Raw genomic sequence first — 25,466 nt, 5'->3', positions numbered from 1 at the left:
TTAGTAAAGAAATGTTTATTTACAGTACATTTTCAATTCCCATGCAGAATATTCGTTGTGTCATGGTGTATAATAAAAAGCGATATGTCCTGCTCAACTGATATCAGCACACAGTAGTTCATCAACAGCCAAGCAGTTAAAATATGGTGTGCTTAATTGAAGATGTGCATAAAATCTTGAATGGAGGATTAAAAAAAAGGGTCGGAGCCCCCCGATGCCAGCAGCCAGCAACACATCCGTGATGGTGGAAGTAAATCATGACCTACAAGTTTGAGGTCTAGAAGAGAGGTGCGGACTGTCTGGGGTCATCTGGCAACACGCTGATTGAGTCCTCTGCCTTTCCACACAGCATGCAGAGCATGGTGTACTCCTGGACAACACAAAACACACCGTATATACACACTGAAAGACTATCCAGGGGCAGCAGCTAACCAGGGATACTGTTAAGTTAGAGAGAGAGAGAGATGCGTTACCTGGTATTCATCAACAACGGAGAAAGTATATTCATGCCTGGCGACAACATGGTCACAATTTTTGCAAACATCTGGAAGGAGAAAAATGGACGTCAGTGGATTAAATCTCTGCCCGTGGATTATTAGGTTTCGGATTATTATGAAAGATTCTGGTCATTAATTTTACTTCACACAGACGCCTTAATATGCTGCTATAACAGCCTCCACCCTTCATTAAAAGGCTTTCCACAAGATTTTGAAACCCGGCTGCAGGCATTTGGTCCAATTCAGCCACAAGAGCACGAGTGAGTCCGGTTGTAAGGCCCGACTCACGGTTGATAATCCAGTTCACCCTAAAGGTGTCACATTCTTGCACACTTAACAGGGAAAACATGTAGGAACCATGGCATGTTGAAACAGGAACAGTGTCTTCCTCAAACTGTTGCCTCAACGTTGGGAGTGCACCACTGTCTACAATAACACTGCATGCTGCAGCATTACATTAGATTACATTTAGGGGTCTCTACACAACACCTGGAAACCAGCCTCAGATGTAACGTTACATAACATATCAGCACATATTGGTAACACTGTGTCAGGAGCATGAGATGAATGACTAACGGTCGTATGTGACGATCTCCTCTCCATCCTCATCCTCAGTGGCTTTATTGCTGATAAGCACAAAGTCCCTCTGGTTGCAGCTGGCACAGCTCAGGTAGTTCATCAGGTACGAGCCGTTCTCCAGACACGTGTTACCCTGAGCAGGAAAACATAATAGTAACACCGCATTTAACTCGTTTTAAGATCTCAATGGCGCCTTAAAATGTCATACTTTAGGGTTGTAACAGAGCGTCGTCGTTTGAGGTGGTTGGTAAACACAACTGTGTTTTACAGCTAGCGAAATATAACGTAAGTAGCTATACATTTAACAGTTACGTTAGTATAACGTTTTTAGCGTTTGTGCGTCGGAACGTCAGAAGTAGTTAACAGTTAACGTTAGGTAAACAGCTACATCAAATCAACTTACCCGGTCCGGGTACTCTTTTTTCACACAGCCGTTGCACATTTTTAACTTGGAAAATCTTTCGAGTCACTTGTCGATAAAACACTGTAAACCACCGAACAAACAGCTTTTTCTTCCTCCTTTTTTTTTTTTTGGCAAAAACTCCTCTTCCGCACGATATGGTGGCCCCTGCGGCTCATTAGACCTGTAAAAGAGCCTCATGGCCCGGATGTCGTTTCAAAAGCCCCGAATCGCTCCCATCGAATCTTTTGTAGATCTACGAAGGCTGTCCACCGCTGACTAACCACACTTCCGGTGTCATCTTTAGCCACCGATTGGTCGACGTGATTTTACGTCAGTTTACGTGAGCAAACATGGCGGTTGAGCTGCAGTAGAGTTGTGTTGCCATGAGAAATGTGTCTGGTAATTCTGATATATTTACAATGCAAGCTTAATATTTTGTCATCATAATCCGTTGAGGATTTACCTAAAACGCCGTTAACTTTAACGGCTTGTGTGAATATAACGTTAGCGTTAACTGTTTAACGTTAGTCCACCTCAAAGGTGAACGCTGGCTACTTTTGACTTAACCACGTTGTGCTGCTGTTATAAGTTTAGACTCGATGACTGCAGTGTTATGTTAGTTAACGTTTTAACATTTCACCCTAATGCCGATATAACCACCAACAGTCTCTATCCTATAGGCGGTAGGCTTTATTCATTGGTGATAGGATGCTATGGAGACATTTATTTATCCCATGTGCAATGCTCGTGCCAGGCTGTGATTCACGTGCGCTGTTATCGCCTGTTCTTTTCCCGTCTGTGTAGAAATGTCAAAGGTTCAAACCCCACATGGTAAAGTGGGTAAAGCCCCTGCAAAGAAGAAGACCAACAACGCAAACCTTCCAAAGAAAAAAAGAACAACCTACTGTGTGTTGTGTCGTAGCTCTTATTTGATACATGTAAGTGGCTCTAACTTTACCAACACATTTAAATGAATAGTAGTGCTGACTAGTATGTTGTTTTTGTTTGTTTGTTACCAACCTACAGCTGTTCCAAATGATCTATAAGCTTGACAATATGTTTCCTAACTACAGGAAGCACAAGACCATGTGCACGGTATGCTGCATCACAGAGAGCTTGAGACAGTGCTGGGCAAGTGAGTGTTGTTTTGATATATTTGTCAGATATGAAAATGTGAATCGATTCTCTTTATATCAAATATTTTTGCACGAAGGATTAAAAAAAAATACCCCAGTCATTTGGTCGGGGGCATTAGTATGATCTGAAAAAAAGGATGACACCTTACGCACAACACAACAAATGTCAAGGTTGCATTTTTCTGTAGTATTCTTTCTTTTCAATTTGTAGTGCAGAGAGCCTATTTTATTTAGTTACTTCTTGTACATTACCATACTCATAAAATGTGTTTTTATTACTCAAAGTAAGGTATCAATAAAAGGTGCCTGTTGTAGTATCAAAATTCGGTGTTTTCCTGCCTTACTGGGATAACATAATCATAATATGCTTCAACCCATCTTAAAGCAAGGATTCTGACATGTACTCTTATCTGACTAAATGTCCCGTTCTTCCATTAACAGGGATTCATTTCACGAATGCCAGGCGTGTAAGGCGTCCTCCATGGGTTTGGATGAGTATGCTCGGCACGTCTCCAGCTCTCAACACCAGATCAAGTTGAAGAGCTTGATGATAAAAAAAATAAAGCCCGTCCCTCTGTATAAGACTCTGAGCCAAGAGACCATGGGCGGGATCATGGCGAGGAACAAGAAACTAAAAAAAGAGGAGTAATAATTTCACCATTTCATTTGTATGCATTTTATTCTCTCCATGGTGTAATTGTTTTAATAACTGTGGGGCTTTTTTTTTTTCCATTACAGGAAGAAAGCAGCGGGTAAGATAAAAAAGAAACAGAAGCAGCTAGCTGGTAAGAAGCGTGCGGAAATGCTACGTGGAGCCGAGGGGGGGGAACCGCCGGTGCTCAATGTAGCGAAGATGAAAAAATACAAACAAGCGAACAGAATGATGCTGCAACAGGAGATCCAAGGAAGGAACAATACTGTTGTTCAAAACAAAGAGAACAAAGTGTCCAGTCTGCAGAAGTCTCTTCACCAAAGAGAATCAACTCTTCAGAATCAAAGCGGAACATTGGTTTGCTTGTCAGAGGAGCCTGCAGGTCAAACTTGGCATACCCCTTCAGTCCGAAACCAGTCCACTCAATCAGCGCAGCAGCTGACGTATAATGACAACGTTTCTGTCAAAATCAAGCAAAAACAAAAGAAATGGTCCACCGTCACCCAGAGTGACTATTACGACAAGCAGTACGATGGGGAATTCACCAGTGATCACCTTCCTGATAACGGAGCCATCATCTTTGGTCGTGACCAGAAGGAGGGTCTGGGATCTCCTCCGTCGGCACAAGAAGGTTCAGCTCAAACTGCTTCAGCAAACGGGACCGCCAACGCGGCTCCCATACGGGATGTTGACGTCAGTGCGATGCTGCGGCAAATCAGAAGAGCGCTGGGTGTGAGGGAGCCGTGTAGAGCGGACCGCGAAGCCCGGAAGCAGAGCAGCGAGACGGGTGTCCGGGTGGCTGAGAAGGAGGCCACGTTTGACGCCACCTCTGCTGCAGCTACGTCTGAGCAATCCTCACAGGATGACGGCCCGGCCCCTGCAGCTGGTGCTTCTCCGACCACATCCTCTGAGTCCAACCTGAACATCGCCCGCAAGGTTCGAATTGCCCACAAATCAGCCAACGGTCAAGTGGGACAAGAGGCTGAGCTTAAACCAACCATGAACAAATTGCTCAGCTTATCAGGGGCCAAGAACACGTTGAGCTCGAGGGAGAAGCATGAGGAGACGAAAAGGACGAAGCAGGAGAGCGGCAAAGGCATGCCCAGGTAAACCTCTTTTCCTTTTTTTCTTTTTCCTTTTTTCCATTTGTTTGAAGTTGTAGTTTTTAATTCTGTGTGGCAACAGGTTTGGAATTGAGTTGGCGAACCCTCTGTCTGACCAAGAAAGCTCAACGCAAGCGAAGGACAATGACGCGACTCTGTCAGAAGGCTTTCACTGGGAGTCGTTCCCAGACGGTCCTTCGAGGGCGCCCCGCAAAGACTCCCAGTCGGACTCTCGGATTCAGGAGCAGCCGGGTGCAGCACAGGAAGGCTGCAGCAGTCAGGCGGCTGACGCTGTCCCCGTGAAGGTGGAGCAAAAGTTTGATGATGAAAATTTGCGAGCCAACGGTAGTGCCAGCAAGAGGAAACACAACGTTGTGAGTGGTGTACGGTGTTTTTAAGAGTAGGACACAGCTGAAACATCAAACTGATATATTGTTATGGTTGCAATATAATTATTCTGTGCTCTTACAGTATGATGGCGTTTTTGATATGCAGCCAAGTGGAAAAAAGAAGAAAACAAAGTCAAACAAGGGTAATTCTGATATTTTAAGTGCTTTATTTTTCACTTCTCTAATGTGTAATTCAAACATGCAGTTATTTAGTTGGACAACGTTTGGATCCCAGTGAGGTCGTCTGACCCCCCCCCCCCCCCCCCCCAAAGAAAGTAATCCAAAACACTGGTTTCTGTGGTTCTCCTCCCTAACAGACCAGGGCCAGATGGACCAGCTGTTGGCTGTGTCTCTGAGGGAGGATGAGCTGAGTCACTCGTTGCAGGATTTGGACACGTCTCTGGTCCAGGCCCGCAATGCCCTGCAAGCTGCCTACACAGAAGTGCAAAGACTCCTGCTAATGAGACAGCAGGTAGCACCACTAATGAAGACGCAGAACAAAATATATATATTTTTAACTTTTTCCTCAGGTTTCATGTCGAGGCTTTTACGTTAAATTGTTCCTTTTGGTGTTGTAGTTTTCTGCGGAGGTCAACAGTCTGAGAACCCAGCGCATTGAAATCCTGCAAGGGATGCAAGGTACATTAGATTTACCCTTCGCTTGGAATGACTTCATATCAAACGAGTAGTTTAACCTTTTTTCTTTCTGAATCTCTTTCAGGAGTATACACAGGAGCAGAGAAAGCCACCTCCTCATCAGCTACAGCGCATCCAAGACTCTCTCCCCTTCCCTCCTCAGTCTTCCCCACCTCCTCCGGCCAGCAGTCTCCCCTAAACCCAGCATCTTCCATTAGCCCCCTTTCCCTGCCAACCATGCCGGTAAAGCAAGAAATCTTCCAACCAGCCACAGCCGGTCAGGCTAGTCAGTTTGCCAAAACAGTCTCTGATACACTTCAGTTACCTGCGAACCAACCCGTGCCCCTGTTCCCCTCTGATTTGCTCCCTTCACTGCTGCTTCCGCCGCCATGCTTAGCTGCTCCTACAACTGCTGTTACCTCTCTCAAGCAACTCAAACGCGAGTGCTCTGCGTCAGCCGGTACAACTAGTTTTCCCGAATCATCTGCCTGGCAGCAGACCGCGACTTTAGTGAGAGGAGAATCTCAGTCGTCTGACAGTGATTCTGAGGAAGAGATGGGAGGAAAGCCGGCCTCCACTTTTGTCCCCCAAAGAGGTCCAAATGCATCTGCTGCAGCACCGGACGACGACGACGACGGAGAGAACGAGAGCGACGCCTCCGTCGAAATGATGGAGCCCTGCTCCGTGGTCATTGATATCGATGAATCGGACTCTGAGGATGCACCAAATGTTCCGGTCCACCAAGAGCCTCCTCAAAAGTCCGTCAGTGTGGAGTTCAATTCTTCAAGCTCACAGACATTTCCGCAAAATGACGTTGAGAGGTGAGATTACGTTTGGTGTAGATCCTGAACATCACAGGCATTACTGTACTGTACTGAAATGTGACCGACCGTTTCTCTCTCGCCCACTCAGAAAATTTCAGCCTCCACTTGTGCCGATGAAAGATACCAGCGTTTCTCTCGGTGAGTGTTGTTTGTTCCACTTGCATCAGGTGTCACGGGACATGTTTAGATGCAAAGATGGGATGTTTTTCCCCGTAATCACGGTTTTGTTCGTTGTTTTGTTAGAATGCGTTGATGTGATCGAGGACGAGGAGCCGTCCGTGGGAGCTTTTTTTCATCACAAAGGCCCCGTCCACGGCCTCCAGGTTCACGGCGGACGCTTGTACACGTGTTCAGGGGACAACACAGCACGGGCCTACAGTCTGACGGTATGTTGGTCACGGTCCCGAATTTCTACCCACTTTCACCAACCTTTGTCCCTGCTGACAACTGCATCCTTCCTCAGACAATAAGAAGATATGATCAAACCAAAAGACTGAAAAATGACTACTGTGAAATAATAAGACAAATTGTTTTGTGTGTATCCAGACCAGGGAGTGCCAAGCAGTGTTTGAGGGTCACACAAACAAAGTCAACTGTCTGCTGGTGTCGTCTTTACCAAACATGCAACCTCGACTCTACACCGGATCCAGTGACCAGACCATCCGCTGTTACAGCATAAAGGTACAGAAAAACGGCTGGACAAGCCATATTGTCATCTCTTATCAGACAGGGAATCATGTCAGTTATTGATGTTGATGATTTGGTTTTTCTCCTCTCACCTCCAGACCACAAAGTGTCTGGAGCAGATCTCTCTGATGGACAGAGTGTTGTGTTTGCACATTGCCTGGAACATCTTGTATGCTGGACTGGCCAATGGAGCAGTGGCTAGTTATGAATTAAAGGTGAGTAACATTATTGTACAGGGGAAGGTAGCTCATGATTTAGCAGAGTTGTAGTTATTTTTTATCTTTGTCTGCCAGAGTAATGTTCTGTCAGCTGGTTAAAAAACATCAGCAGAACCGTTAACTCCCCCCCCTCTTCTCTTATGTTTGCTTTCACCTCATCCTGATCGCTCTCATTAGACTCTGAAGCACTTGGATGTGTTTGAGTGCCACGGCCCGCGAGGTGTGAGCTGTCTGGGTACATCACAGGAGGGCGCCCGCCGGGTGCTGCTGGTCGGCTCCTACGACAGCAGCATCAGCGTCCGCGACGCCAAGAGTGGCCTGCTGCTGCGCTCGCTGCAGGGTCACACCAAAACCGTTCTCTGTATGAAGGTAAGGAGATCGACCCAGTTCTGAAAACCTGAACTGTTGAACTTAAAAACATGTTTTGTCCAGATGAGGAGACTTAAGTAATTGGAAATTCAGACGATGACACTGGCAGATGCTTCGTAAACATCTAAAATGACTAAACATTTAATTTACATCTTCTTAAAGCTGTAAATACTTCATTAATTGCTGTTTTTTTACAGACTTGTAAATGAAATGTAGTCCTTCAAAGATATCGTTACTAAAACGTAATAATAATAATATTTCCTTTATTGTTTTCAGGTGGTGAACGACCTGGTCTTTAGCGGCTCCAGTGACACATCGGTTCATGCCCACAACATCCACGTAAGTATGAGTTTTAATTATGAGTATTAAATAAACATTACTTCCAGTTTGTTTTGATGCCGTTTTAACATCACAAATCTGTTAATCTGAACGTTTCTTGAGTTACTGAGGTGAACAACATGACAATCAAAAGGTTGAGCTTGTTGGAATTCATAATGTTGAAGTATTGCGTCTGTTTTCGAACGTCCCACGCTCACTGTCACCGTTATTTCTGTCGTGCATCTTTATCTACAGACGGGTGAGTTGGTTCGTATCTACAAGGGTCACGATCATGCGGTCACATCAATAGTGATCTTGGGGAAAGTGATGGTGACCGCCTGTCTGGATAAGCTGGTCAGAGTTTATGAGCTACAGGTACAGAATTTATGATTTAATTATGCATTTTAACAATCATGTGTGGTTCCAGAAGTGGACTACGGCCATTTGACACTGATTTCTGAACCAAAAAAAAAATGAACTTCATCATCCATTGTAGAATACATGAAACTAATTTAGATTTCTTTACGAATTACAATTGGACCTTAGGTCTTAAAGGTTTTCTATACGGTATTCAGCGCATATCTAGAGCCGCCACAGGGCTCTCAACATAACATGGAGATGCTAACAGAACAGAAGAACAGTGACGGAGCTAACATTGTTTACTCAACAAATAGTTGTTTGCTGCTACATTAATGCTCGGATCCTATATAGAGAGAAATTTGACTTGACTTGTGTAATGTATTACAACTAGTTGTCTTGTGCATCAGGTGAATGATCTCTGTTATTCGTTTAAACTTTTCGTATTTGTGTCTTCTCAGTCTCATGACCGTCTGCAGGTGTACGGGGGTCACAGTGACATGGTGATGTGCATGGCCGTGCATAGGAGTGTGGTACGTGGTCTTAAGTCTGGTCCCGCCATGGTTTTCAATCCAAACTTGCATGACAGAGGTTCATTTTTACAAAAAGATGGATGGATATTGTTTGAACGATGTATCTTATCATCGTTTGTCCCAACCAGGTCTACACGGGCTGTTATGATGGCAGCGTTCAAGCTGTGAAGCTCAACTTGATGAAGAACTACCGCTGCTGGGTAACGACGCAACAAATGATCCAACGTTCTTCTTCTTCTTCTTGAAGATATGAAATGATGGTATGATCTGTAATGTTTTCTCATTGGCTTGCATTGTAACGTGTGTTACTTGTGGCCTCCGCCCTCTGTTCAGTGGCAGAATTGCGCTCTGATCTTCGGCAACGCGGAGCATCTTTTGCAGCACCTCGTCAGAGATCACTGCAACCTGAACCTGCAAACGGCCAAATGTCGGTGGAGAGGCTGCGGCACCTTTTTTGGCACTCAGCAGTCTGTTCAGCAGGTAATGAACCGACGCCGTCCGATTTTCAGCAAAAGTGAAGATTGCCAATCGGCTCGTTAGCTCAGCAATGTGTAAGAGTTTGTTTTCCCAATGTGCGTTCACAACAAGCACAAGAGTACATTTGGGCAGGTTGAACATTACCATGAGAGCAATTTCATCCCAGGTGTTTTATTGAATAATATTAATGTAATAATACATGTAGCTCTCGGCAGAAAACAGGATGAAACAGCTCCTCAGTGTTTGTATCTTTCTTGCAGAATTTGCCTGAACACATGCAGAGCCACGTGGAGAACGACAGTAAAGTGCAGCCCTGAGCTGCGGTGAAGTGATGCAGCAGATACGGTTCATAACAACACCTCTGCTGATTCTATTTTAAATTCGTTTTTTTGTTTTCCAGTCATTTTCCAATAGGAGATGATGTTTTCCTGTTATGTTCTACAATTTGAGGTGCAGAGCACATCTCTTGGTCTTGTGCATACTGTATGATCTCTGTGACAGACTACTAGTTATTGATCCCTGAAGCCGTTGCATGACCAGATTGAGACGTTCAATCTCTAACACTCTTATCAGTCCTGTTGTTAAAATAATTATTTTCAGCTAATTTCTTCATAATTTATTTGCAGTTGTCAGTAATTCATCTTAATTGAGCAATTCAATACTCTAGTTTTGGTTTGTTGATCTACAAGTGTTTTTTTTGTACACTATATATTTATGCATATTGTACAGTAAGCCTCTTCAGAGATGTCATTAGTATATGTGGAGCTAATTACTCAGAACATTTATACAACTATGCAGCACTGAAATAAACACTTCAGAGTAGTTTTTGCGAAGCAGCCAATAGTGTGAACCTTCAGAATCGATCTTGTTTTCATTTGTTTTGGCGATTGAGTCAAAGTGGAGGTGACGGGTCTTGATATTGTCTGAATATATTGAGGAACAGCAAAGCAGATATGCCACAGTGTCTGAATCTGAAACCAAATTATTTTAGTTATACGTCAACACCCAGTTTGTGACATCGTCTGTCTGCACACTCGAGTTATCCTAAAGTTTTTTTCCACCGATTTAGCGTTGAGCTCCTGTCACACTGTCGGTCTGACAATTATCAGTTTTTAAAAAAGGATCAAAGTTCACGCGTCAGAACACGATATATGTTCTTTATTCCATGCATTCATCTTCCTTGTTAAAACCTGGCACCTACAATACCCATAATGCAACTCGACACTCGAGCACTCTGGTAAGCTCACTTCTTTCTTACACAACACCTCCAGATTTGTTTTCATTTTCACACTTGTAGTTTACAGCCCAAATGTCACAATTGATGAGATTTCGTGCAGCACTCTGGAGCCACAAAACGTAAGGCTTTATACTTCTTTTTTCACATATAAAGTACCTCAAACACCAGATCATTTTAGGAAGGGTCAGTGCTCTGACGATTGTCAGGAGGATGATGGCGCAGTTGTGGAAATAAACAGGCTTAACTTGCTTTGTACTGTATTATTTATACAAGGTGCCGTTTGGGAAGTAACTCCAGGGTTTAAAATCCATTAGCTAATATTTAGCAACTGACGCTTTCTGCACAAAGGGTATCTGTACCTGCCTGCTTTTAAATCAGAATTTAATTTAATTTTTCCCCCAACACCACAGTGTTAAGACAATGCATCCTTAATTACCTACTTTCACACTTAGAAACTTTAAAATGAATTCCTTGTGTTGACTGAGAGGTTTGACTATAGAAAAGATGTTTAGCATCATTACGTAAATGAACCATCCACTCATTTTTAACTTTTACATTTTCACATTTCCCAGGGAGTTACTCTCTGCAATCTCCCCGTATCACCTTGAAAGCTACTTTGAAAAGTAGTAGTGAAAGTTGTCAGAATGCTGTTTTAAAGTCTTGCCTTAATTTTTGTATGTTCTAGTGCACAGTGTGTATTTCATTTGTGTTTAATACCTACTGTATGTGTACAGCAATAAAAAAAAAATACAAATACAATTTACTGCTTTCACCTCTGCTATGTTCTAAAACAATATACAGAACATTCGTTTGAATGATTTGTCAAACATGCTAATTCCCTCAGTTCTCATATTCAAACATTTTGATATACTATATGATATTCTTCACAACATAGGAACTTAAGAAACAAAAGGTCAATGCTACTCGCCTGCTTGCTTCACCACCCATCGCCGCTTCATGCCAAACACTGATGTAACATGTTATCAGGCTACACTGACTTCAGCATTCATCAAGTTTTGCCGCTCTCCTCAGCACCAAAGAGAACTGATCACGTTTCAGGAATCCGCTCAAAACTGAAAGGATGTCATTTCGCTTAAAGGGAAATAAACCACCTTTTATGTGGATGTCCAATCAATGTTTGATGGTAAATGTAGTCGGTTAAAGCAATAACTCCCTCAGTGCATGCCGTATTCCCTGAGAAATTTTGCAGCTGCACACTCTGTTGTTCTTGGACATCCACATAAACGGGGGCGAAGTTTTCCATTTAAAAATAAGCTTAAATTAAGTCTAAACCATCATAGTTTGAGCGTTGAGAGAAAGCTAATTCACATAAAAACCATCATCAAAGAAATCATCAAACCTTTTGATTTTATCGCAATCTCAAAAGCTGTGCAAAAGTACATAAGGAGGCTGTCCAGGAGAGCCGAGTCATGAATGTGATGCTCCAACTGTCTGACGCTACGTTAAGACGGTGACTTAAGAATACATCGTCAGCTGAAGCCACTACAGAGAGGGACAAAGAAACACAAGTGAGCATGAAGGGTTTCATTATACTTACAGTACACAAGTGAAAACTACAAGACACTTTACATTGTAATGTAATGCATCGCCATTTTTGAGGCTGTAGTTTGTGGCATTTTATTTCACTATATTGTGACTTTTCCCCCTTGTTTTTGGTCTTCTAAATATAAAGATTAAGTGGACAAAATATTAGAGACACCTGTCAGTACAATTCAATCCAACATAGCAGTACCTCAAACTGCAACCTCAAAACGCAACCTCAAAAAATGGACTATACCAAATAAATAAGGTAATATTTCCTGAAAGGCAACTGGTGTTCTTCTTTTTTGGATACTCAGACTCTTAGCCAGTTTGAAGACTAATATGGTTAAAAGCTCAGGAAAAACTACAAAGTAAGTTGACCTTAAATTGGGAGCATTTAGCCAAACTACTACTTCTATACTATAAAAATGAACTTTAATGCCCTTCATCCCAACCTTCATCCGGGGGGCATGAAAGGGCATTAAAGTTCATATTAAGTTAATATTCTTAACACAAAGAAAATATGAAACATATACATAATATCATGAATATCAAACGGGTGTTTACCTCCAGGACATTGAGCTTTATTATTCCATCTCCATCTTTGTCAAAGGCATTAAAAGCTCCTGCAACAGACAAAACAAATCCATCTCTTCATACATCTGGAACAGCTGGAGGACAAGCCTACAATTAGTGGGTCCTACAAGTTCAATTTGGCCCTAGATTCATAAAAAGTGTAAAAAAACATTCTGTATTTGCATAAGCAGTGAGCACAGAATGCGGTAAATCCATAAAAAGCTCAGCCGGGGTGTGTACTTACTGAACATGCCCTCTAGTCTCACAAAACAGCAGATGTAACTGTCAAAGTCGATGTTGAGGTGTTCGTCCGCGTAGCGCATGGCTATGATGTCGTATAGCTGTTTGTTGAGGTGAAAGCCTTCATGTGGAGAAGACGGATATGGTTTGTGATCGACAGTTTATATCACGTTACAGGTTTCTAACAAGAAGCTGGAAAGTATGGACTGTCATTTCTGACAAAAGTCATTTTGTACGGTTTTATTGTAAATTTATATTGTAAATATTGTAATCTTTTCAAAAATAATCAGCTGTGGAAAAGCATTGAATCTAAAAGTGTAAATGCACAGTATGCAATGAGAAACATCCTGTGAAACTTTAACTCTTAAAGGTATTTCTTCCATGCTGCCCACCTGCGTCATTAACAGCGTTCCTCATCTCAAAACTACTGATGGAGCCGGATTTGTCTTTATCGTATCGTTTGAAGATCAGCTGGAAACACACGAGGAGATGGACAGTCAGATGTTTGATGAACATGAGCAGAGGCTCTAGGGTTGTTACAACGGTCCTACCTGCCACTCCTTGATCTTTTTCCACAAGTGTTTGAACTCCTGCAGGTTTAGCTTTCCCGTCCCATCAGTCTGAGAGAGGGTCACTTATGGAAAAACCAACACACAGATTTTCAAATATATGTGTATACCTCTGAGTAGCAATTTGGACTGCATGATTGTAAGAAACTGGCTGTATAGATAAAGTTGAGTTGAGAGTTTATTTTACTAAATATACTGTTTACTCTATGCATCCATAAGCCTTACCTCAAAGCACCATTGTTGTACAGTCCTCTAAAATACTGACTTGTTTTGTTTGCCTGTACTAGCACTGGGTAGCTCTACTAAGCAACTGGGGATGGACAGTACTGGTTATTTCATTGCCTCTAGAGGGATTCAAACCAACAACCTGCTGATGTCAGGCTTAGGCAACATGAGGCTTCTCTGTTGTCGTCTCCATATAAACTGAAAGGATACATCCATCAATGCGATCATACTCCGGCATGTCTCAAGGCTGAAACCCTCCGTCTTTACGTCATTATCTGGAGAAGAGGACAACTCGATATGATTGATCACATGGACACCGATTATATAATGATGATCTCAACCTTTCTGGAGTACTCACGTTTGGTGAGTACGTTCCTCATGATCATCTTAAGTTCGTTGGCACAGATCTGCATGTCCTGATGGAGGGAGGAACAATTTGTTGCATAGCCTTATAACACTCAGACATCCACACCTGTCCTGTGTTATCCTCATCCTCTCTCCTCTCTGTGTACTCACCTCGCCAGCAATCTGTTGGTAAATGGCTCTGAACTGTTTTTCCTCTTCAGTCTCCTCCTCTGGTTGGAGTAGTTTTCGCTGAGGGACACGCAAGAGAGAAGAGAGAATTATAAAGTGGGTGACAGCTTTATAAGTTTTAAAACCTAAAGTGTATGTCTTTTAGAGGATTGACATGTGTTTGGACCATAGGTACGGACATGGTTAAGGCTAAGCTTGGCTAGCCTTTTTCTTTTTTTCTCAATTGTGATTACATGTAGCTTAATGTGATGGAACAAACTCAATTAGTAACATTTTGAAGCATAAAGAAAAAGTTGGGAAATCAGCTTTTTTTCTAAGGCTAGCTGTCCAGTCTCTGCGGCTTGGTTTAATTGCACTGCAGTATAAATAGCACTGCGCTTAGGGATTGATGCATTTCCTCTTAGTACCAGATGAGAGCAGCACATTAGAGAACGACATAAACAACTTAGCCTGTATACACTGAGGCCTTACAGGAAAACAGGTGCAGTGGAGCCACTTGAGATCAGTTGGCCTCAAATTCAATTGTTTTATTCCCAGTGATGTTATTTGACCTGGTCAAGATTGCATTTCACAGCCGTCAGTCTCACTGGGAGCTATTTGCTGCGTGGCTGCAGTGTCAAAGTTTTGGCTCCTACAACAAGGAAATTACCTTTGGCTGCTTCTTCTTCTCCCCCTGAATGCCGTCATGCTCGATTTCTTTGTTGGCTCGTGCTCTATCTGACACAAATACAATCGGCTGGCATGTGGATAACGGCAAAAGACAAACCAAAACAGAAAAGAGAGAGTTAGTTTATAGTTATTGTAACAGTTATAATCTATATATGTAATGATGACATATAATGGAGAGTAGCAGTGGGGAAAACAGAGTTCAAATGTCATCTAACAATGCTAATGCTACGTGCATGCAGTACCTTATCTTTCTTTTTCTGGTCTTGCTGATAGCCAATAAGACAAGGAAGGACAGAAGGATGAAATGAGATGGAAAAGGAGGAAAACACTTTCCAGGTCTGTTAGTTACTCTTGTTGGAAAAACAATGAGTACAGTGTGAATTGGGACAAAGACGAAGAGAACAGTGTTGATGAAATGAGTGTGTGACACTATTGGGGTTTACAAATTATGAAATTCAAACTGATATTGCAGTGTGAGCGTATGCTGCAGTTAGCCTTTGCACTGCACTCTTTTGGCATTGTCCATATATTCAGCCTTTTTGAGAGGAAGTGGGAAGCTTAATGCCAAGGATACTTTGTTTTAGTATTAATGTCTCATTTAGGTTCGAGTAAAAGTGATGAATACTTCCAGAGGAGCGTTGTGGCTTCGAGTAAAAATATTATCCTGCATGGCCTCAAAGGAATATCCCTTTTCACAGACACTTTTAGCTATCTCTGCTCCATAAAAAACAAAAGATAGAAAAAGAAGGGTGGAAAATACTGGATACAAATGAAATATTCTAGTCCTAAAGTTTGTGTTCTACATCCCAATCCCAGTTAAATGTAAAATGTTATAAAAATGAGTCTAACAAAAAAAAGAGTTTCAACAGAAAGCTGGCCTTTTAAATACATTTTCGACAATAGACAGTGTCTGATAGTCGAGCCTCTTTAAACACCAGAAATACTAATATGAGGAGAGAGGGACAGATCCCACCATTAAGTGATTCAAACCATGTCAAAAATCATTTTGAAGACATTAAAGTTGAGCGTACTTGTCTGCTTTCGTCATTTCACCACTGAAATATCAGTCAGAATTATCAAAAAATGCTTTGATCCCACTGTTTTCGTTGCAAACCTGCGTTTTGACAGATCCGATGGTGTTCTCCGCTTCCCTGTGAGGATGAACGGACACATTAGAATTGCAATTTTGCTGTTAGCAATCCCCAAAATAACATGAACTGTGGCACAACCGTCAGTGATCCTTACTCAGACGTGCTGTTCTTCTCAGAGAAGACCCTCAGAATGAACTCTCCGTCTTGGTGGGCTTCAAAGGTTGTGGGGAGTATGACATACTCTCCCGGAGGCAGACGCATACGCTCCGTCACCTCCCGCAGGTTAATGTAGGTCTTGCATTTAGCTTTGGAGGCTGTGTACAGGAAGAAGTCCTTCTGCAGGTGTTGATTCTGTCCACACATCTATGGATGGAAACAAATCATTTGGTCAGAAAGAAGGCTCTTTGCAATTATAACAAAATGTCAACTAGCATCTCTAAACATATATAGTGCAGTGAAGCACCCAGCCTAGAAAGGATTTAGACAGAGCCAAGCTAGCTGTTTCCCCCAACGTACATCAGATCTCTGAAACTATAAGGCAGTTTAATATTATTTATTGGACCGAAAATGTAAAAAAGCAAAACATTGCGTGCGTCATTTATCATGCAAAAGAAGTTAACAAAAATATTTGCTCAAATGTGAGGATTTGCCAGTTTTCTCGGCTTTATATCCGTGGAAATGGTCTTCTAATTTGTCAGTTGGTGGGATGAAGCAAGCAGTTTGATTGGGCTCTTATGAATTGCATTTTCTTGTATTTGACATTTTGTTGACTAAGCAATTAGTAGAATAATCCAAAAATAATTGACAGATTATCCAATGATGTAAATAATCCTGTACTTTGTACACAAAGTATTTGGCTTGTGTTGTAAGGTGTACATGGAGGTTTCACAACAGCCTGAACTAATACTACCACTACTACAGCTGAATCAAACACACACAAACACAACTATCTGGAGATACAGGTCAATACTGTGAAAAACGCTGACTTCATTAAACTAACGTCCTTCTCCAACATGGGCATACCTCCTTCGGCACCTGCAGACACAAAGAAGAAGTCAAAGAAGAAGTTAAACTCCAGTGAATGAACGTCAGCTTATCCAGGGATTTAGAATTCATGTGATCAGCACCTCGTAGATTGAAAATCCAATGGTGAGGAATTTGGCCCCTTGATGGCGCTGCTTCCTTCGGCCCTTCTGCATCAGAGCCACCACGACAGTACAGGCCGCCGGCCCGTCCTCTAGGTCGTCATCCTCCTCGTACAGTTGCAGCCGATACTGAGGATTCGTCCAGAATGTCTCTGTAAAATACAAAGAGTAAATCTGCAACAAGGGTGAAGACACACGTGCCACGGGGGGACGTCAAGAACTTGATCAACATCACTCCTATAAAAGCTGAGGCCTACGTGGGAAGTTCCTGCAGCCGCCAGCAGAGCTGCCTCTCACCCACCGACCCTCATTGACCGACACTGTCCAGCTGTGCCTTTCATCGCCCTGCAGGGTGTCAGGGGTCAAGTTGCACATCTCCAGCTTGGTGAAGTTCCTCTTGAAATCATCAAAAGACATCCTGAAGGGGATCATGAAAGAAGAAGTTCTGTGTAGTTATATTTGGTAAACGACTTTGCAGCTTTTCACTCGTTACCGCTAGTGGGGCAAACTAAAAGTAAAGCTAACATGCTAATGGTAAGTACAATGAATGTATCCATTTATTTGCACATGTGTATAGTTATGATGTTAACATACATTTTACCAAATTCTTTAATAACTTTTACTTGGCGATCACACTGCATCAATAAACAAATCACCTCTTGTTAAGCGCTACAATGTTGTGCCAGTGTACTGTGAAGTACACCATCAGAATAGACCGCTGAGTTTTAAGCAAAACAGCTGCAAAACTGATGAAAGTATAAAATCAATATTTTTTTTTAAGAAGATTATAACAGTGTTTTACTCACCAGAACTCACTCGCCTCGACGGTCTGTTTTTTGAGGTTGTCTTTGTCTGCGGTGGAAATGGTCGACCATTCCTTTGAGCTTTAGAAAGACAAAATAATATGAATACACAACATGAAGAAAGAATCTGCCACACATGAGTTATTTTGTAATAATTTACATTTTATAATAATATAAAAGGTGACATCATTTTTGCAGGTCTCAGATCTTACTTTGCACTCCATGGTCCCTTCCACAGCACCCAACCCCAGGGATTGCGCAATCGAATCAAGCGAATTCTGGCGTCATTTGCAACCTCGTCACACTAGAAACAACAAGCAAGCTGTCAGCATCACTTCAGCAGGCCTTCGCTTACAAAGAATACAAATCTGGATTTATAGTAAGTGGACATTTTACTGCACCTCCGCCAGGCCTATGATGGAGTAGGCATGACCCTTGACCAGCCCCTGATCAGTCCGAGTCTCCAGTTCAGTGGCTGAAAAAGTCTGACCGATACAACACAAGTCGGTAAATAACACAGACTGGACTTTGAGGCAATACATGTTGCTTAAACGTTATTTTAATTCAGTCGTTTATTCTGGATTGTATGGTTAAAATCTAGTTTTCCTACAATCAAGTTAAAGACGTAAAAGCGTGGATAATAAAAGCAAACTTTACACTTTAATTCAGCTTCTCATGTTGTGACAGAATTGTTGAAATAGGCTGATACGCCTGAAGAAAAGAACTGTATCTGCTGTTTAACATTCAGTTGTGTTGCTGTATGTCTCTTCTAATGTTTTTTACTTCTGTTTGACTTCTCTCCGTGCACTTCGTTTCACAGCTCTCATCTCCACTCACATCTATGGAGCAGCCCATCAGCGAGCCTCTCTCCAGTGCCTTCCTCATGATGGTGAAGAGCTCTTTGGGCGCCTCGGACAACTCAAAGAACTCAGTAACTCCTCCTGTGAAATCCTCCATGGCTTCCAAAGTGTTGCCCCCTTTAAGTGCCTCATAAGACCCGTGCAACCTGAGAGAGACAGGTCAATCATTCTGCTCAATGCGATGATATGTCATGGCTTGGATTTTTCACAGTGTCTGCAGACAGTTTTAAAACATGAGGAGAGAGGAATGGTGTGCCAGATTGTGTTGCTACACTGCAAAAAAGATATACCGTGATATGACATTTAGCTCAAAATTGGATCTTAAAAACTTGTTTTTGCTTGAAAAAAATTGAATAAATTGTATACCAGCGATGTGAGAGCTCAGTGGGTTCAGGTGTCATTTAGTTTGACAGATGTTTTAAGTCATGTGGCATCACCTCGATGCCAGTGAAGTCATTTTCTATTTCTCAATACTTTCACTGATAAAAAAACATTCATCAAAAACTGCATTTAAAACACCTGAAATGCTTCATGTTCCCAGGCTTTAACTTTTTCAGCAACAAAAAAAGAACTGAAGACTAAATGACAAACTTTTTTTTTTTACAAACTGAATCAATCAACATCATGGAGGTAACTCCAACCGTGCAGTGGCCGTTTATAGACTGCACTCACTTGGCATAAGCTTTTTCCAAAAGAGCGCTCCAGAACTCGTTATTTCTGAAAGATTTGGTGAACACCAGTTTGTTGTTGCAGGTGGGGATGCGGTCGTCCACGACCACATCGGTCCATTCGCCATAACGCCAGAACTGAGTGTAAGAAGACAGAACAGATTTAAAACAGGAAGTCAGTGATGAGACAAAACATGTATCATCGTGCAACGATAAGGCCATCTTTCAGATTGTTAGTTGATTCATATCTATTAAAAAAAGTCAAAATCAACAATTATTTATTTTATTAACTATTATTGATATCAATATTTGTGAGTTTATGAAATTCTGATAACAATATATGGGCTGCTATTAAAGAATATTGACACCACTCTCATGTCAGTACAAAGCTACAGCCAGCAGCCAGTTAGCTTAGCTTAGCATAAAGACTGTAAACAGGGAGAAACAGCTAGCCTGTCTAAATATAACAAAAAAACAATTTATCCAATATTTTTAATATGGCATCTAACAAATAAGCGTATTTCCCTAAATGTCAAACTATTTCTTTAATGTTAATCAACTGTATTCTTTTTTTTTTAATGGAATTTGGTAATTGTCATTATCATTGTCACTACAACATCAGTTCATGCTTCTTGCGCAATATGCCAAATATCCAAGTAAAACCTGGAAATGGAAGATGCCGGCGTAGTTGTCCGTGAAGCTCTGGTCCGGGGGAATCACTCTGTACAGCAGCTTCTCGTTCACTGTGAGACAGGCGATGGCAGCGAGCAGCCAGCAGTCACCTGTCAAACAGCAGATTCATGAGCTATGACAACACTTGATCCAAACATTTCACTTCATAAAGCAGCTGTCACAGATTAAAGCCATATCGCTGCGGGTGTCAATGGTCAACATAAATTGGGAGGTAAAATATGGCCGATTCGTATTTCAGCGGTCAGGCGTAAGCCTCGCTCTAGTTTCCCACATGTCTTGGCTGTGCCTTGTATTTTCTGGCCATGTCCCCTAACAGGACAGTTTCTGCTTAGAAGGTACAAGTTGTCTTAAGCTGAGACACATTTGACACCATTAAAAACATTGTTGTTGAACATCTATCCGGCACCAAAAGCAGCTTCTTTTCACACTTTTCCAGGCTCTTGCTATTATATATTCTTCTTTTTTTTCAAGCATTATGAACTTGCAGGCTTTAGCTAGAAAATATGTGTTCTATGTGTTGATATTGAGACGCCTGGAGAATCAGTGAAAGTAGAGAAGGAAGGACAAGTATTTAATTAATCCAAATGCCCGATCCTTCTCTGTCAGTGAGCAGGCTGCGAGGATTACTTAAGTGCTTTTGAACCACTTGTTTGAAAGCAGAGACGGTTTCAATGTTACCCAATTCTCCTTGACAGATGTCTGTCCTGTTGGCTCCATCTATGATGAACTGGGGGTTTTCACAAATTTCCTGTCATACAAAAAAAAAGATTTCTGAGCATGTTGCAAAATATCAATGCCAGAGTTCAAATCTTTTTTTTTTTCTTATTATGAAATACCATGGAAGATGAAATGCTGCATGCATTAGCTGTAAAAGTCTAAATTTAGAATAAATGGATCTAGTCTCCTGCAAGATAACATGTAGTCTTCAGTGTCTATATTAAAAATACTAGGAACGTAAAAGACAACAAAATAATCATGACTGTAAAACGGATTAATGTCTTTAGAGTTTGGTATCAAACCTCAATACTTTTTAATATCAACCAAAATCTGTCAAATATGGCTTTAATGTCGGGTCAGAGTCATATTCTTGTTTACTTATTCTTTGAACAAATCGAGGACTTGATTTGAATAAAAAAAATGTATAGATATAGTTTTAGATATTACATTATGAAATTGTTTTTAGATTTTTAGCTTTAAAACAACATATATATATTTTAAAGTAAGACATTATAAATTATTCATTTTGGTATCGATAAACATTTCCACTCCACAACAATTAAAAATCTGTAGTTACCAATCTACACCTGACATGATTGACAATATGAGGATTTGACCCTGAGAAATTTCCTTGGCTACATATTTATAAAGAAGCAGCTGTTGGCGGTACACCGGTCACGACCTTTTAGTGCTCTGAACAAGTGATAATGCTGCCTCAGCTCATAACTAAATGTCTCAGTCATGGCAGTGATTGACTGTGTCTGTGTGGGAAATTATCAATTTATCATCCATCTAAATCATATATTCAGACACTTATTAAAGGGATTTTATGGTTTATTCTTCTCCAAAGTTGACTTAGGTGAGGTATTAATGCATAAGTTTACGCTAATACTGTGGAACATTGTTTTGGAGCGCACATTGCTTGATTTCATGTTGTAATATTACATTGTCTTCTATGAAAGAGGTTTCCAATTTGTGGATTTGGACCCTCAAAGGGATAGTGATATAGAAGATAAATCTGAGGGGGTCATAAGACGATGAAATGAAAACGAAAATGAAAACATATTTCTGTTATACTTTTGATACGTTCACCTCTTTAGGCCTCTAAAGATTATTCAAGGGAAGCAATTAGAGAAGAAAAAAACACAAAATACTAAGAGGTATTACAAAATATTTGGGAACCATTGTTCTTTTAAACCTTTTGAAACTGCTTTGGTCAAACTAAAAAAACATGATAATCAAACAAGAAACAAAACATTTTTTTAAACAACTTAAATATCCAAAATTACAGTTTTCGGGGGTTATAGAAGAGGATAACGATGAGAAGTTTTAATTCAGGGGATTCACAGCAAGTAATCTGTTCCCCTCATCACATTATTTACCATAACTAGGTTTAAAAATGCAGCCTCATGTTCCGAATTTAGAGCAGGCTCCACTGCTGACCCCCTGGATGAGATTCATGTATCACTAATCTCTAAATGGCAAAAGCGACATTCATCATTACCCATTAAGTAGCAACCAAGCGGCAGATTCATGTTACACTGGATTTTGTTACTTACCAAGCAGAAATTTAAAAATAAAATAATCTCCATGTTCAGTTTGATATTTGTTTTCACTGCTAAGACTTTGAAAATAATTAAGTATAAAAGTAGAATAAATTAATGTTGTGGGAATGCATTGTCTTTTTTAAAATATGTGTTAATATTTAGACTTAAGATTATTAAACAAATACACACCAATGACATGAAACTCATGTTTATACTGCTCATGTATGTAAAGGCAGTGGTTGAAGGTAAGTACATATATTTACTACACTTAAACAATGTTGAGTTAATGTACTTTACTTTCTTTTAATGCTACTTAAAGACACTCTCTTGATAGTTCATCATTTTGGGGAATAAGTGTATTCACTTCTTCTCATCAGATTCTCAGAAAGCAAATAAGTGTTTTTCTCAAAAGGAGAAACTATTCTTTTAACACTTCGACTCCACTACATTTTAAATGTTTAGTTTAATTTAAATATGATGCACTGTTACAAATATTGAACTACAGAGAGTATATGAAGTATAGTTGAACCTCCAACTTGACTAAAACAATAGTTATTTACAGAGTATCTCATATGGTAGTTTTGCAACTTAAGTGTTGGAGCCTTGTCGGCCTTTGTCTAAGTGTTTAGATCTGTCACTATGCACTGTGAGTCAGAGTTCACATCTAAAAGTAGCTCTGAGAGTAGGACTAAATATTGAGCTTAAGCACTACCATTTGGTGTCAAAGGCAGAGAGTCGGAAAACTATCAAAGCGTCTTTGCAAGTGTGTGTCAGAAAAATGTATAATTCTGAAGCTAATGCTTAGTTGTCACTATGTTTCCCAGCATTGGCAGAGGGCGACCTGCTGCGTGAGGTTCAGCTGTCTGTGATTGGAGAAAGTGATAACCCAGAACTATGCATACACAGCATGCAGCCACTTGACACCCCAGCCATATGTTGTGAGGAAGTGATGAGATACACGGGGATTTTACAGAGGAGTTCATCTGAACACGTTACAGAGTCCCTTTTGCATTTAGAGTAACTCAAAGGAGATGATGATCACTAAAGGCTGGCACTCACCGAGGGACGTTTCCACTCGAACTTCATGGAAGGCGTGTGACTGTAGAAGAGTGAGGAGTCATTTGCAGGGAACAGGGGGTCTTCAAACACCACCTTCTTCTTTGCGTATTTGTCTCGCAGTTCCAAAAAAGTCTTGAGACGCTTGGCATCCTTGACAGCCTCGTTTCTGCTTAGAATCGCCGAGTAGATGGAGTTAGTACCGGCAGAAGGGTAATCGGCTTTTTCATCCGGCCCGAATGATGCTTCAGTTTCACAAAGCACTCTCACCTTTGTATCTTCAACAAGAGGCACTCTACATTTCTCGTCCCCCATCTTATAAGTGAAAGCCTCAGCCTTTGGTGCTTCTATTTACAAGTCAATTTATAAAATGCAACCAAAAAGAAAAAAGACACTCCTTATTTGCAGAAACAGCATGGACTTGCAAAACAGCCAAAGACGCTTCCTGAGTCCTTCCTGATACTGTTTTACTTTTAGTTCCTTTATTTGCTTGAAATCCTGTCCCCACTCACGGATAGCCTCTCACACAGTCACTGTTGTGTCCCTGCTGCTGCGAGGCTGCACCTAAATATAGGCCTCTTTAGAGGAGGGGAGGAGGCTCCTCAAAGAGAGACCCTGAGAAAAGGTTGGACACTGACACAACATTTTAAGGTCACCATGTACTGAGAGGGGGGACTGTACTGATAATTACTGGAGAGAGCACTTTTGGAGAAATGTAATTATGAAAAATGTAGGTCAGAGTCAGGTCATGCACCCAGTGGCTTGTGCACTGTGATACCTCCTTTTAAAATGTAAGTAAATTCCTGTACTAAAATGCAATGATACCTATAGTTAGTGCTTACAATTAGCAACAAATCTGATATTTACTATCAGCTTAGTTTATCTTATTATAATGCACAACACAAGTACCACGTGATTAACTGAATTACAGTTACTCCAAACCTCTGTTCAACATCTATAATATCAGCTATATTGACATAGTGGTAAAACAAAATGCCCCGGATCTTACTTGCTTCAATGGTCTGTTGTGGCTCACTAAACCAACCCTTCATCACAATTCAATATTCAGTTGGTCAGATTCTCTGTCAATCCATGCCCATATCAAATGGGAGGAGGGAGGCTGCTGAGCGCAGGATTGCCAGGTTTGACAGAAACCTGCATTGTTGTTTCAGTATAAACCAGGAAGTAAGGACCTCTCAACAACATTGTGCATGTTTTTTTTGGTAATGCTCCTGGTAAATCAAAAATAATGAGACAATAAGTCAAATGTATGACTTCTTAAATCAAAATTATGAGTTGGTAAGCTTAGTCTCTATCCAACATTTTTGATTTGACTACTATGGATATTTCGATTGTGCAATCATGACCGTGCTTGAGGGCCGTGGGCAAACATGTATTATTGTGCCGCTACTGACCACCGCATCCTACAAGTACCCCGTCAGCTTCAGATTCCCATTACATACAATGTGCACAGCAGCTTCATTGTATGCCAAGAGACCGAAAAAATAACCAGCATTAATAATACTACCTGACTCCAGGTTCTCTGTGTTAACAACATGGTATGTCCCTGGTTTACACAATTCAAACCACAATAATTAAGTTGAGAGGAAAGGTACAAGAAAAGAACAACCTTTGAGCCAACTTGGACAATAAGTTTCTATTTTAAAATCTACACTTCTGTAATGGAGCTGGAATGCTCAGGAAAAGCTACTAAGTTGACTTTGTGATTTTGTTCAATAAAATATGAACTGTGTTAAGACTGGAACTCTACACTCAGGTTCCTCTCAAGACATGGCCACAAGATTAAATAAGAATAGAGTATATACCTTGTTGTACTTGCAAATTTCAATAATTATTCAATATAATTAGTCAAGTTTACAAAAAAAAGAAGAAGAACTGACCCTGGAGGTCCGAGGCCTTTGACTTACAGACACTTGATTTCATCCTGCTTCACTTCAGGCAGAAGTATTTCTGTAAATTGAGACACGTAAAGTAGCCTTTATTTAAAAAATGTATGTTAATAATGCCAAACAACCACAGATTTATCCCAGTTGCATCACTGAGGGGACAAAGTTGCTGCAGTGATTTGAACATTGCAGAAGGGGGATGGGACAAA

General features: G+C 41.0%; 3 protein-coding genes across 4 annotated transcripts; 1 reads left to right on the top strand and 2 right to left on the bottom strand.

Annotated features, from left to right (window-relative positions):
• Positions 1-55: 55 nt before the first annotated feature.
• On the bottom strand, positions 56-1,640 carry churc1 (churchill domain containing 1). Its single transcript, XM_079179988.1, has 4 exons — positions 1,480-1,640; positions 1,074-1,209; positions 474-544; positions 56-370 (listed from the first exon to the last, which is right to left on the bottom strand). Exons 1-4 carry the CDS (start codon positions 1,516-1,518, stop codon positions 278-280), a joined length of 339 nt encoding a protein of 112 aa, XP_079036114.1. The 5' UTR covers positions 1,519-1,640; the 3' UTR covers positions 56-277.
• Positions 1,641-1,828: 188 nt separating this feature from the next.
• On the top strand, positions 1,829-9,573 carry LOC306711352 (zinc finger protein 106-like). The gene is made up of 21 exons (XM_079180239.1): positions 1,829-1,878; positions 2,284-2,417; positions 2,553-2,614; positions 3,057-3,260; positions 3,354-4,373; positions 4,453-4,753; positions 4,842-4,902; positions 5,077-5,231; positions 5,338-5,398; positions 5,481-6,216; positions 6,308-6,357; positions 6,463-6,605; positions 6,766-6,900; positions 7,005-7,121; positions 7,302-7,493; positions 7,770-7,832; positions 8,067-8,186; positions 8,630-8,701; positions 8,830-8,901; positions 9,035-9,181; positions 9,439-9,573. The coding sequence occupies exons 1-21, from the start codon at positions 1,863-1,865 to the stop codon at positions 9,493-9,495; spliced, it is 3,918 nt and encodes a 1,305-aa protein (XP_079036365.1). The 5' UTR covers positions 1,829-1,862; the 3' UTR covers positions 9,496-9,573.
• On the bottom strand, positions 9,513-23,878 carry capn3b (calpain 3b). Of its 2 annotated transcripts, XM_079180240.1 has the most exons (23): positions 23,354-23,878; positions 20,709-20,778; positions 20,001-20,119; positions 19,342-19,475; positions 18,647-18,815; positions 18,211-18,294; positions 18,022-18,113; positions 17,813-17,890; positions 17,264-17,424; positions 16,989-17,158; positions 16,885-16,896; positions 16,016-16,224; positions 15,885-15,921; positions 15,013-15,036; positions 14,751-14,837; positions 14,084-14,161; positions 13,926-13,983; positions 13,778-13,842; positions 13,325-13,393; positions 13,166-13,244; positions 12,778-12,894; positions 12,525-12,583; positions 9,515-11,918 (listed from the first exon to the last, which is right to left on the bottom strand). In XM_079180240.1, the coding sequence occupies exons 1-23, from the start codon at positions 23,663-23,665 to the stop codon at positions 11,892-11,894; spliced, it is 2,310 nt and encodes a 769-aa protein (XP_079036366.1). In that variant the 5' UTR covers positions 23,666-23,878; the 3' UTR covers positions 9,515-11,891. The 2 variants fall into 2 exon arrangements, with proteins under 2 accessions (XP_079036367.1, XP_079036366.1); XM_079180241.1 differs by lacking the exon at positions 15,013-15,036 and having other exon boundaries at positions 9,513-11,918.
• Between the last annotated feature and the right edge of the window lie 1,588 nt (positions 23,879-25,466).

Source organism: Pholis gunnellus, assembly GCF_910591455.1.
Source record: "Pholis gunnellus genome assembly, chromosome: 19".
NCBI classification, from domain to species: domain Eukaryota; kingdom Metazoa; phylum Chordata; class Actinopteri; order Perciformes; family Pholidae; genus Pholis; species Pholis gunnellus.
This window is presented reverse-complemented; position numbering and strand designations above follow the sequence as displayed.